The sequence below is a fragment of the Oryctolagus cuniculus genome, chromosome 5 (assembly GCF_964237555.1).
Source record: "Oryctolagus cuniculus chromosome 5, mOryCun1.1, whole genome shotgun sequence".
Classification (NCBI taxonomy): Eukaryota; Metazoa; Chordata; class Mammalia; order Lagomorpha; family Leporidae; genus Oryctolagus; species Oryctolagus cuniculus.
In genome coordinates, this window is record NC_091436.1 from 153,818,015 (window position 1) to 153,831,689 (window position 13,675).

Genomic DNA, 13,675 nt, shown 5'->3' on the forward strand with positions numbered 1-13,675 from the left:
CAGAGGCAGAGAGAGAAAGAAAGAGGTCCTCCATCCGCTGGTTCTTTCCCCAAATGGCTGCAAGGGCTGGAGCTGGGCTGATCTGAAGCCAGGAACCAGAAGCTTCTTCCAGGTCTCCCACATGGGTGCAGGAGCCCAATGAGCTTTTACTGCTTTCCCAGACCATAGAGGAGAGGTGGATTGGAAGTGGAGCAGCCGGGACTCAAAACTAGTACCCATATAGGACAGAGGCAGTGCAGGCAGCAGCTTTACCAGCTATGCCACAGTGCTGGCCCCTGAATGTGTGTTTTAACTGTTCATTTGATTCTTCCTGTGACAAACTTAAGAATGTTTTGCTATACAGAATTGGTTCATGTAAATTCCAACCCCAAAGGCAAATTTGACAGTAAATGCTGTATCATAGTACTACCACTATCATTTCTATGAGAAAAATGTGTTCATATTTATAACTTGCAGAGCTAGGAACACATGTATTCTATATGATTAAGAACTCTTCTAATTCCAACCCAGTGATGATATTGTGTTGGGGCTATGGATAGAGGGGCAAGAGACAGGGGCACTAGGGAAATGGGAAAAGTGTATGTTAACATGTGTGGGAAGAAGATGCAACAAAGACACAGGCCTGGGCAGAAAAGGAAATTAGCAGTGGGACTGAAGAAGAATTTGAATTACCCTTCATTTCCTTTCTCCTCCTTCCCTTTTGTCTCTGTAGCGCTACTTCAAACTGAGGGGAGAACCTGTGTTAGACTGGGGTGGGAAGGTAGTCCCTGAAATTGTGGACCTTACCATGCAAGGTAGAAAAATTTAAGTCTGAATAGATGGAAAGACCATGTGAAACCCTAGTTCTGGGCATGGTGGTATCTCATTTCCAATTCACCCTCAAGAACTGGGGGCATGTGTTTCCTTGTGCTAAAAATCTACAGTGGACTCTTGTTTCTAAGGGCTGTGTTCAGCTTCTTCAGTTCACAGGCAACCATGAAGGCATCTGTGATTCAACAGAATGTCTCTGAAATTTTAGAATATATCAGGTGGTCCTGAGCTATAAAAATGAACATTGTCAAGTCCATCCTAGGCCCAGTGAAGCAGAGTATCTGTGAGTGGGACTCGGGTGGTTGCAACAGCTCCCCAGGTGATCCTGACGTCCATCAAAACTGGCGAGGCTCTAGAGTAACAGACAGAACTAGAAGTCATATAAAACTGCATGTAAGCTGTGTAGTATCACAGCTAACATAGCTATGACACACCATCTCCATGAACAAGAGGCTCTTCATCTTTAAAATGGGAAATAATTTTGGTTACAGAGGTCCTTTATAAATTGAATGAGAAAAGTCCTAGTTGTCAAAATGCTCTAAAGTATTAAATGAAATTACTGGCATTCCAGTCCTCTCACAGTCTGTCTCCAAGATGTTTCCAACTTAAGACCATCAACTGCCCAATTTGAATGAATTCTCTTAATTTTGTCACGACTGCTTCCAGATTACACGCATTCTGACTTCTGCTTGTACTTGTTTGACCTTAATGTTTTATCCCTTTTGCTTTCCACATCTTCCCATCAAATCCTTGTCAGTAAAAAACTGATCACACTAGGCAAAATAATCTGTTCTACAGAATTTATAGCACTTATTGTCTGTCAAGTGTCACTTTCTATGCCACACTGAGCATCAACTCTACCATCCTGTAGTCTTATTTAACTAAATATGTGCATGTAGCAATCTCAAACTAGATTGTAAACTGAGAAAAGAAATCGGATGTTAATGCGTCTTGTTTTCCACAGTGCCTAACATGATGGACATTATACAGTGGGTTCCTGTTTAAAGATCGGACGGTTCCCTAGAGCAATAGTGACTGAAGTTTTGCCCCAAATCATGACAAAGCTGGTCTTCCTCACCAGCCTGCTGGTGAGGGAGCTTCCCTAGAGTCATCACACAGAAACTGATTTTTCTCCTTTGTGGAGAGTCTGATGTTGAATAAGAACTGAGTCTGCCTGAACAATTCCCCACACTCGTTACATGTATAGGGACCACCTCTATTATGGGTTCTCTGATGTTTACTAAGATCTGACCTCTGTCTGAAGGCTTTGCCGCACTCATCACATTGGTAGGGTTTCTCCCCCGTGTGGATCCGCTGATGCTGAATGAGGCTGGTGATTCCCCGGAAGGCATTCCCACACTCATCACACGTGTGGGGCCTCTCTCCAGTGTGGATTCTCTGATGCTCCGTGAGGACTGACCTTTGAGTAAAGGCCTTCCCACATCTGTCACATTTATAGGGTCTCTCTCCAGTGTGAGTCCGCTGGTGTTCAATAAGACTTGTTCTTTGAATAAAGGCTTTTTCACACACGTCACACTTGTAAGGTTTCTCCCCAATGTGGATTCGCTGATGCTGAATAAGGCCACTGTGGCTGAAGGCTTTCCCACATTCTTTGCACTGATAGCATTTTTCTTTATGGTGGATCTCCTGATGGGAAACCAGGGAGGAGCTGTAAACAAAAGCCTTCCCACAGTCATTGCACTCAAAGGGCTTCGCCCCGGTGTGCACTCCCTGGTGCTGAAGAAGTATGGAACGCCGACTAAAACTCTTATCACACTGGGTACACTGATAAGGTTTGTCTCGCGTGTGGATCTTAAGATGGTGAAAGAGGCCTGCTTTTTGGCTAAAGGCTTTGCCACACTCATTACAATGGTAGTGTTTCTCTCCTGTGTGAAGTCTCTGATGTTGATTAAGAGCGGACCAGCGGCCAAAGGCTTTGCCACACTCATTGCATTTATATGGTTTCTCTCCAGTGTGTATTATTTTGTGTCGAATAAGCACAGTTCTCCCACGGAAAGTCTTTCCACATTCTTCACACTTGTAGGGCCTGTCTCCAGTATGGGTTCTCTGATGTTCTGTAAGGCGTGAGTGCTGACTAAAAGCTTTTCCACGGTTATCACATTCATGGGAGTTTGCTCCGGGACAGAGTCTCTGGTGTTCGGTGTGCTCCGTGTTTGCAGTCAGACTCACTCCATTTTCATCACATGCAGGTGGTTTCTCTTGCCTGGAGTACTGAGAAGATTCTGTTTTTCCTTTAGGTTCATGGGTAGCTCCACCTTCGGCAGCCTGGGGTGTATCATTCTCAAATCTTCTGCATATAGTCCCACGTGATTCCATTTCTTCTGCAACTTCTTGCTTTAAATTCCTGTACTCATTTCCAGCCTCAACATCTGAAACTACAAGGGGATCATAAATGTTACCTAGTTTCCAGTTATAGCAGAGTAACTTCAGCAGGCGATTAAAATTATTCAAATGGAAAACATGTAACAATCTAGAGTTTCTATGTGACAATAAAATGGCATTAGATTATAGGAAGGCCCTCATACACAATGTACTGCAACAATTGTGAAGGGAGACATCAATAACCCAGCAGAGGACTGGGCAAAGGAAAAGTTGATGGTTTCTAGTGAAGCAAGCAAAATAGTTCTTAACCAAAAGAAAAGATGTTCCATCTCACAATCTTGGAAAAGCAAATTTAAACGATATTGAGATATAACTTTTCACCCATCAGAGTGTATCTAATCAGTTTGATATAGCACTGTTAATGAAATAGATATCACACATTCTTGGCAGGAGTATGAACTGATCCAAACCCAAGCCTATATAGAAGAGCATTTTATAAAATCTATCAAATCACAATAGTATGTAACCCTCTTCCTAAAAGTTCCTCATATAGGAATGTATGCTACAGATGTATTCACATACACAGTTATTCACTGTAACATAATTTATTGGAGCAAAACAACAGAGACAAGTGACATCAGTAAGAAACTGGCTAATAATTGTGTGGTTTATCCATACATTTTAATATAAAGCAGCCATTAAGACATTTTTTAAATGTGAGATTCTATCATATTCATGATAAATAGAGGAAAAGATATCTGTTTCTATATTAAAAATGCACACGTAGAAAAACTCTCTGGGAGGACATACAAGAAACTAATAATTAGGGGGAGGAGACTAGATGGCTGTGCAAACTGAGTAGGAGGGAAACTTGGTTTTGAACAATTCAGACTTATTTAAAAAATTACATGGGTGAAAAAAATATAGAGGAAGTAGTAGCAAACACTTTATCACATTTGCCTTATTATTTCTTCATTATTCCTTCTCTTTATAATTTGCACAGTTTTTTCCTCTAAGAGTTGTAGACATCATGGCACAAAGGTTTATTTACTGAAGGAGGAAGTACAGAGTCCTAGCAGAAGACAGCGGGAATGTCTGGTAGGGCAAATGTTAGAAATAAAAGGGAGTTGAGTACAAAGTAGTAAATTAAGTGATTTCAAATAACATATAGTCTGAATTTAGAAAAATATGAATGTAAAAATAAAAAAGAATTAGAGAGGGGCCAGTGTTGTGGCACAGTGGGTTGAGCTGCTGCCTGAGACACTGGCATCCCATAGCAGAGTCTTGGCTGCTCTGTTTCTGATCCAGCTTCCTGGGCAAGCAGCAGAACATGGCTCAAGTGCTTGGCCCTCTGTCACCCATGTAGGAGGCCTGGATAGAATTCCAGGCTCCTGGCTTCTGGCTGAATCAGCTCTGGCCATTGTGGCCATTTGGGAGAGTGAACCAGAGGATGGAAGATCTCTCCTCTCTCTCTCTCTCTCTCTCTCTCTCTCTCTCTCTCTCTCTTTCTCTGTCTCTCCCACTATCTCTGTACTCTGTCTTTCAAATAAATAAAATAAAGCTTTTTTTTTAAAAAAAAGATTTATTCAAAAGGCAGAGTTATAGAGAGGTAGAGAGACAGAGAACTCTTCCATCCACTGGTTCACTCCAAATGGTTACAACGCCTGGAGCTGGGCCAATACAAAGCCAGGAGCCAGAAGCTTCTTCTGGGTCTCCCATGCAGATGCACTTGGGCCATCTTCCACTGCTTTCCCAGGCCATAGCAAAGAGCTAGATTGGCAGTGAGGCAGCTGGGACTTGAACTGGTGCACATATGGGATGCTGGCACTGCGGGTGATGGCTTTTCCTGCTACGCCACAACGTTGGCCCCTAAAATAAATCTTAAAAGAGAGAGAGAGAGAGAGAGAGAGAGAGAGAGAGAAATCAGGTTGTCTGAGCTGAGCTGTAGATTCCTAGAAATTCTAGATGTTCATGATTAGAAACAGTACTAAGTATAAAAGAGCCTCAGGGAGGCCAGTGTTGTGGCATAACAGGTTAAGCCCCCACCTGCAATGCTGGCATCCAGTTCTGGCTGCTCCACTTGCGATCCAGCTCCCTGCTAATGTGCCTGGGAAAGCAGTGGAAGATGGCACCATACAACCCAAGCGAGAGACCCAGAAGTTCCTGGCTCCTGGCTTTGGCCTGACCCAGACCTGGTCATTGCAGCCCCTTGAAGAATGGACCAGCAGAGGGAAGATGTATCTCTCCCTGCTTTCCCCTGCCCCTCCCCCCAATAACTCTACCTTTCAAATAAATAAAATAAATCTTAAAAAAAAAAAAAGAATCTGTGTATGTCACTCTATCTTCCTGCTCCTCCTGAGATGGATCTCTCCTCCTTACCTTGCTCCTGTTGGGCTTCATGGTCTGGCGATTCACACTTTATTTGGGCTTTTGTGGACTGGAGGAATATACCGGGTTCTGGTTCTGTTCCTAGTGGTACCATCTCTTGCAAGGACATTTCCTGTTTCTCAGTGTGGACTAAGACCTGGGGAAACATGAGATACAGCTCAGAGACTTGCTGTGGGAACAGAGAACAAAAGGAAATGCTATTTACAGCAGTGGCAACAAGCTCACTCAAACTTGAAATGACTTTTGTAGATATGAGCTGGCCATAATCCTACCTATTCTTCAAGGTCAAAGTAAATGTTGCCTCCTGTAGGGCTTCCCTTCCCTGACCAGAAATAATGTCCCTTGTTGTTAACAGCTAAAGAATATTGATCGTACTACTTTAACTTCTTCATCTTAAAGAAGTAGAGAAGGGAAAGAAAGAACAAATAAAGCAGAGAAGGAAAACAAGTGTTTTTTAAAAAAAAGGGCAGAAGGGAGGAAAAATACATAATTTAGGAGAACATAACACAGAAGAGAAAAAGGAGAAAGGACAGGTGAAAGGAAATAATATAGAGAAATGTTAAAGAAGAAAATCAGAAGGGAATAGAAGAGAAAGAAGAAAAGAAAGATGAGAAAAGTTGGGACAGGAGAGGAATCTCTGGCATATTCATTCCAGAAGCCGTTCTCAGGAGTGGCCCTTCTGAAGTTCCCATCCCACTTCCCGCTGGGAAGATGCTTTTATTTTCTATTTATCTGAGATCCGGACTATCTCAGAACTCATTTACCCCTCGCTACACCCGTCTCTACCCACATCATCTCCTTCCCTTCTATCTCACAGAAACACATCTTTTTTATTTTTTAAGGCTCATCTCTCTTTTCCTTTCATACCATCTCTCTCTGCTTTGTCCCTTGCTCCCCAAATTAATTGATTTAATCAGTAATTTCAGCCACTCTGTGAATTAAGTAAGCATCTTTAAAAAGTGGGTCTTCACTGTGTGCCAATTGCCTACCTCTCTTTGTAATTATTTTATTTCATCTCCACCTTAATGAGCACATTTCTATCATGACAAGTGCATTCTCACCTAAAGGCCTATCCATTATCCATTTCCTCTGCCTGAATCTGCTTATCCTTGGTAACTACTTGGCTGCCCTTTCATTTCAGTTGTCTGCTTTAAATGTCACCTCGTCTGAAGTCTTCCCTGGTGGATATATTGAACACAGCACTCAAATCCCAATCTTCATTTCCTTCACTTTTCCTTTCCTCTGCTTCACTTTTTTTTTTTTTTTTTTTTTGGACAGAGTGGACAGTGAGAGAGAGAGACAGAGAGAAAGGTCTTCCTTTTTCCGTTGGTTCACCCCCCAAGTGGCCGCTATGGCCGGTGGGTTGTGGCTAGCACGCTGCGCCAATCCAAAACCAGTTGCCAGGTGCTTCCTCCTGGTCTCCCATGCAGGTGCAGAGCCCAAGCACTTGGGCCATCCTCCACTGCCCTCCCAGGCCACAGCAGAGAGCTGGCCTGGAAGAGGAGCAACTGGGACAGAATCTGGTGCCCCAACTGGGACTAGAACCTGGGGTGCCGGCGCCACAGGTGGAGGATTAGCCTAGTGAGCTGCCGCGCTGGCCTCACTATTTTTTTTTTTATTTCAAAAGTTTTATTTATTGGGATTGGTGCTGTGACATAGCAGGTAAGGACACCACCTATGGTGCCAGCATCCCTGTGGGTGCCAGTTCAAGTCTTGGCTGCTCCTCTTCTGATCCAGGTCTCTGCTATGGCCTGGGAAAGCAGCAGAAGATGGCCCGAGTCCTTGGGCCTCTGCATCCACATGGGAGACCCAGAGGAAGCTCCTGGCTCCTGGCTTCAGATCAGTGCAGCTCCAGCCATTGCAGTCATTTGGGGAGTGAACCAGCAGATGGAAGACCTCTCTACCTCAGCCTCTCTGTAACTCTGCCTTTCAAATATATAAATTAATCTTTTAAAAATGTTTATTTATTTGAGAGAGACAGAGGGAGAGAAAGCTATCATTTGCTGGTTCATTCCCCAAATGCCTGTGATAGCTACGACTGAGCCATGGCTGAAGCAGGAGTTGGGAATCCAATCCAGGTCTCCCACCTGGATAGCAGGAAGCTAATTACTTGAAATGAGCAGTAGGAACCCAATGACTTGAGCCATCACTGCTGCCTCCCAGGGTCTGCATTAGCAGGAAGTTGGGAGTCAGGAGCTGGATTTCAAGCTCAGGCACTCCTTATAGGACACAAGCATTTTAACTGTGAGGCCAAATGCCTGCCCCTTTGTTTTATCAACACTTGATATCTTATGTTCGTTGATTCTTTGCTTACTGTCTGTTCTCTCAGTAGACTAGACTCTATATGACAACAGCAACCATCTACGCTTTGTTCGTGCTGTATTCTCAGTGCCTAAAATGGTGCTTGGTACAAAATAGATATTTGCTAAATATCTGCTAAGTTATCCTCTGCAGTCTTTAACTGTATTAGGAGTGTACCTGTTCCAGCTGTGTTTCACACTTCAAATCTCTACTGCTTAGCCTTGAATAGATTATTCAGTAAAGAATTCTCCACTGGGGGCCAGCACTGTGGCCCAATGGATTAAGCTGCTTGCAACATCCACATCTCATAGTAGAGTGCTGTTCGAGACCCAGTTACTCTGCTTCTGATTCAGCTTCTTGCTAATGTACCTGGGAAAGCAGATGATGAAGACTCAATTGCTTGAGTCCCCGCCCCTACATGGGAGACCTGGATGGAGTTCCAGGCTCCTGGCTTTGGCCTGGCCCAGTCCTGGCTGTTGCAGTCATTTGGGGAGTGAACTAGCAGATGAAGGATCTCTCTCTTCCTCTTTCCCTCTGTCACTGTACTTTTCAAATAAATAAAGGAATTTTCCTGAAAAAAATAAAAAGAGTTCTCCATTCTCCGTTGGTTCTTCCTTCTTTAAAGATATAATGTCTCATTATTTCCAGTTGATTCTCCTATCCAAGTACTAAATAAGCCAGACCCTGTTTAGCTTGAGATTAGGGCATTCAAGGAAGGTGGTATGGCCATAGGCCATTTCCAGTTAATTCTTACCCAGGGCATGTTTCATTCTTTGTAGTCCCATTTCCCGACTGTATTTCAAACTTCCAACCGTTGTTTATTCCCCAGTGCTATATTAAACTTGTTTCATTACATCATCAAGTTTCATATTTTTTTTTTAAGGTTTACTTTATTTATTTGAAAGACAGAGTTACAGAGAGAGGTAGATACCGAGTGAGCGAGAAAGAGGTCTTCCATCTACCGGTTCACTCCCCACATGGTCACAACGACCAGAACTGAGCCAAACCAAAGCCAGGAGTCAAGAGCTTCTTCCAGGTCTCTCATGCAGGTGCAGGAGCCCAAGCACTTGGGCCATCTTCCACTGCTTTCCTGGGCCATCAGAAGGGAGCTGGATCGGAAGTGGAGCAGCCAGGACTCAAACCAGTGGCCAATGGGATTCTGGTGCTGCAGGCGAGGGCTTTAACCTGCTAAGCCAAAGCTCTTGCCCCAACTTTCATACTCTCTATACCAAAGTTTCCTAACGTTGGATCAACATATTGACATGTTGGGTCAGATAATTCTCTGTTGTTTGAGGTTGTCCTGCACACTGTAAGATGTTTAGCATTATCCCCATTCTCTACTCACGAGATACCAGTAGCACCTCCCCCAGTTATGACAACCAAAAATGTCCCAAAAGATTGCCAAATGCCCTTCAGGGCACAAAACGGTCACTGGTCAAGAGCCATAGCCTTGTATCACTGTTATAACAAAAATGTTCTACCTAATTTGGTTCTCTTACATTTCAGGGTTAGTAAATCTCATTCAGACTCAAGGAGAAAAGGTTAGAAGCCTTGGATGGACGATCTCTCTCTCTCTCTCTCTCTCTCTCTCTCTGTCTCTCTCTCTCTCCCTCTTGTCTCTCTGTGTAACTCTTTCAACTAAATAAATAAATCCTTTAAAAAAAGTTTAGAAGCCTCTGTCTTATAGAATAAAATCTAAACTCCAGGGATTGATAGTCAAGGTCCTAGACGCTCTATCTTCTCATAACTGATGTTTCCAATATGGGTGGGTTTGAGAAAGAGAGAGGGAGGGAGAGAGAGAGAGAGAATCTGTCTGCCTCTCCCTCCCTAACTTTACATTGTGCTTCTACACCTCAAAGTCTGCTTCCTCTAAGATGATTTCTCTCTCTGCTGAGATCAGACAAGATTGGGCGTGGTATCGGGGTGGCCGTAGACTTCTGTATCTTTAATCTTTTAAAGAAGGGCAGGACAGCGGATTACCTGTAAAACTTTCCTAATTATTTGTATTGTGCAGCAGGAGCAATGCCCGTTTCAGGGACTGCTTCCCACTCTGCTAGCATCATCTCTCTTCACACCTTCTCTCTTATACTAAAAACCTTCTATTTCTCAGCTGAGTAGCATGTTCCTAAAATCAGAATTTTGTAGCTCGGTTCAGAAATACGCAGTCCCTCCATAGAAAAGGTATAAATAGGTTAGAAACTCTCTGATGCCTCAAAGCATCAAGAACAATATTTATTTATTTATTTATTTATTTAGACAGGCAGAGTGGACAGTGAGAGAGACAGAGAGAAAGGTCTTCCTTTGCCGTTGGTTCACCCTTCAATGGCCACCACGGCCAGCGCGCTGTGAAGGCAGGAGTCAGGTACTCATCCTGGTCTCCCATGGGGTGCAAGGCCCAAGTACTTGGACCATCCTCCACTGCACTCCCTGGCCACAGCAGAGAGCTGGCCTGGAAGAGGAGCAACCGGGACAGAATCCGGCGCCCCGACTGGGATTAGAACCCGGTGTGCCGGCGCTGCAAGGTGGAGGATTAGCCTAGTGAGCCGCGGCGCCGGCCAAGAATAATTTTATAAAAGAAACCCACCATTCATCTGTTCTCACACAGACATCACACCATTTTCCCCCTCACCTGGCATCCCGGCTCATCCAGCTCTCGCTCCAAATCCTCCAGCACCGTCACCGCCTCCTCCCCGCTCTCTGGGTGGTGCTGCCTCACCCAGGCCCGCAGCTCCTCAGGCAGGATGGCCAGAAACTGCTCCAGCACCAGCAGCTCCAGGATCTGCTCCTTGCTGTGCGTCTCTGGCCGCAACCACTGACGGCAAAGTTCCCGGAGGCGGTCCAGAGCCTCACGAGGTCCAGAAGTTTCCTGGTAGCAGAAGTGCCTGAAGTCCCACCGGAAAACCTCTCTGTTAGGGGTGGTGTCCTGCAGGCTCCAGTCCTGTCTGGTAGTGTGCTTATACTTCTCTTCCTCCTCCTCTATCTTTACTTCCAAAACCTCATCCTGTTCCTTACGGGACTGGCTATCCCAAGTAGATGCCATCACAGCGGTGCCAAAGCTCTATCCGGGCTTCAAGTAAGACCTCCCCGCAAAGCGTCTTCCTAGGTGGACCTGAGGGACAAGTCATCATTATCAACAAAAACTGCACCACAAACAAGTGCAAACTCTGGGAAGCATCACCTTTGAACACCTGCTTCCAGGTTAATTTACTAGATTCAGGAAATACAGAAAAGACTTAAGAATGGACTGAAAACAAAGACGAAAGGAAAAGCTGTCAATTTGTTTTAGGGATTTCAGAAGAAACAGTGAGATCTGGTAGGGCATTTATTTTCATTTAGTCCTAAAATAAAGGATAACTAAATGGAATAAAACTGACATTTAGAATAAGTGCATACAGTAATAAAAGATGCTTTAAATAGTCTTTATTTTAAACAATATGGTAAGTTATTTTTAAAAATTTGTATTTGTTATACAAGTTTCATGCATTTCAGATATACAGATTTAGAACAGCCTTGATTAGCTGCTTTTTACACCTTTCTAAATGTCCAGATGTTTGTTGGAAACCTTGACATCCCACGAATTTATGTCCTCAGATTTAGTCTCTCTGATTTGCACTTTATATAAAGAAAGCTGGGGAGGTTCCTCTTCTAGGTTCCTCCTACCTTCCTTTTCTGTGACTCTTAAGTCTAAACAGGATGGGCGCACTAAACGGTCGCTGGGATGCTGGCCAAAGATCGGGAGAGAAGGAATTCGAGGATACAAGGTGTGAGGTCCAAACCGCGAGACAAAACCGGGACCACGCGGCGCGCACCACCGACTCACTGCAGAGGCGGGGCGGACCACAGCGGCCCGGGCTCCGGCCGGTCTCCAACGGGCAGGGAGGCGGGGGCTCCTGGCCCGCACCGCACCTGCTGGAAACGGGTGGGAGGGATCCGGCCGTGGGAACGCTGCAACCCCCGCCCACTCCCCCGGACTACAGGTTCGCTCACCCGCGGCCCCAAGAGGCCAGCAGAGCTCTCCCTCCTCGGGGCGAAGGGCAGAGGCCATGAACCCCTGCGGGGCCGGAGCCCACCGCGGAGCCCACAAAGGCCGGAAGCGGCGGCAGGTGCGGGGCAGGGCGTCGCCGAGCTCGCGCGTGGCGCACTTCCGCGGCAGCGCCGGGAAGGGGCAGCTGGGGCTCCGACTCGGTCGTTTTTCCGCGAGTAAATGAACATGATCTTCACGCAGCCGCTGTCCCCGCTTCCCCCGACCTGAGGGGAGGCTTTACCTGCGTACCCACTACGCCCGAGCGCCGGCCCCAGCTGTAATTGTTAATCTTATGCGTACAGTGATCTTCTATGGACGATTACAGAGTTCCTTCCTTTTCTTCTCTTTTTCCTTTCCTTTCCGTCTTTCTCCCTCCCTCCCCCATCCCTCCTCTTCCTCCCTCCCTCTCCCCCTCCCTTCTCTCTCTCCATTTTGTTTGAAAGGCAGAGAGAGGAGGGAGGGAGGGAGGGAGAGAGGGAGAGAGAGAGAGAGGGAGAGGGAGAGAGAGGGAGAGGGAGAGAGAGAGAGAATCTTCACTCCTCAAACATCCACAATAGCCAGGGCTGGGGCAGATTGAAGTCAGGAGCCAGGAGCTTCATCTGTGTCTCCCAAGTGGGCAGAAGCAGCCCAAGCACTTTGGCCGCTGTTTGCTCCCTCCTAGGATGCGTCAGCAAGAAACTGGATCAGAATGAGAGTAACTGGGCAGGAACTGGCACCTTGAAATGAGATGTGAGTGTCCCAAGTGGTGGCTTAACTTTCTGCATAACATCCTTCCATATGTTTGTATTTTAAATCCATATATCTCATCTGAAAGAGATGTAAACAAACTCAATATAATATTTAACATTTAGCTAACTGAAAATTTCGTATTTTTATTGAAAATACTTTTAGTTCTAATTCATCATAAATGATCATAAAAGAAGGATTTCACTTCCAGATTTGAAATCAGAAGCCAAAAGCAAAGCAAGGTTTTGTGATGTGAATTCTGTGAGCATCTAAAAGAACATAATTTAGAATACAGGCAAAACATGTCAACAAAGGAGGAACTTTCAGCGTTTACATGGAAACAACAGAATGTTTTGCTTCCTTTTCACACATCTAATGGGAGAAGATACAAGCAGCTGTTTAAATAGAATCAGTGTGTGTCTATTGAAAAACCACTGATGTCATTTTGTGTGTGTGTGCAGACCAAGCAGCTCATCCATGTTTAAGATATGTGAAACGGACAGGAAAAGGCGCAGGAATATTTCAGTAGGTCCATGCTGCTAAGCAGAAGCTATGCCTTATAACAAGACATAAACTGTGATGCAGAGTGTACAGTAAACCCTTGTTTAAAATAAATGAGTAAAAAATTGAAGCCCCTCCCCAAGGTAATAAAAGGAGGAACCAAGAATAATAACATAGTTTGGATATTGTGTCTTAAACTCCAATTAAACATAGCAAATATTCAGCATCTGATGTCTAGAGTAAACAAACCAAAAACTAGTAGCAGAACATCATTCAATGATATGGAAACAACAATTACGAGAATCAGAGACAGAAAAAGTATCACCCCTCAGGTGGGTCAGGGAGTGAGGCTATGGGTAAAGCAAGATCTGTTGCTTTTCATCATAAAACCTGTGCCATTTGATCTTTTCAAAATTATAAGCCTATATTGCTTTTGTTAAAGAAAAAAAACAGAAAAAGGGAAAATTAACATTTTGAGTACTTGCCAAAATGTGGATGCTAATGCCTAAGGTAAACAATTGAATATATTAACAGAGAGTAAAATGTACCTATCTGCAGAGCATCAACTAGTCAGTTTCATTG

The 13,675-nt window shown here is 44.6% G+C and overlaps 1 protein-coding gene across 1 annotated transcript; it reads right to left on the reverse strand.

Annotated features, from left to right (window-relative positions):
- Positions 1-7: 7 nt before the first annotated feature.
- Positions 8-12,045, reverse strand: ZSCAN12 (zinc finger and SCAN domain containing 12). Its single transcript, XM_070074345.1, is given in 5 exon segments — positions 8-1,980; positions 1,983-3,206; positions 5,533-5,677; positions 10,472-10,951; positions 11,830-12,045. Coding segments are annotated over 4 exon segments (1,839 nt in total). The 5' UTR covers positions 10,883-10,951; positions 11,830-12,045; the 3' UTR covers positions 8-1,921.
- Between the last annotated feature and the right edge of the window lie 1,630 nt (positions 12,046-13,675).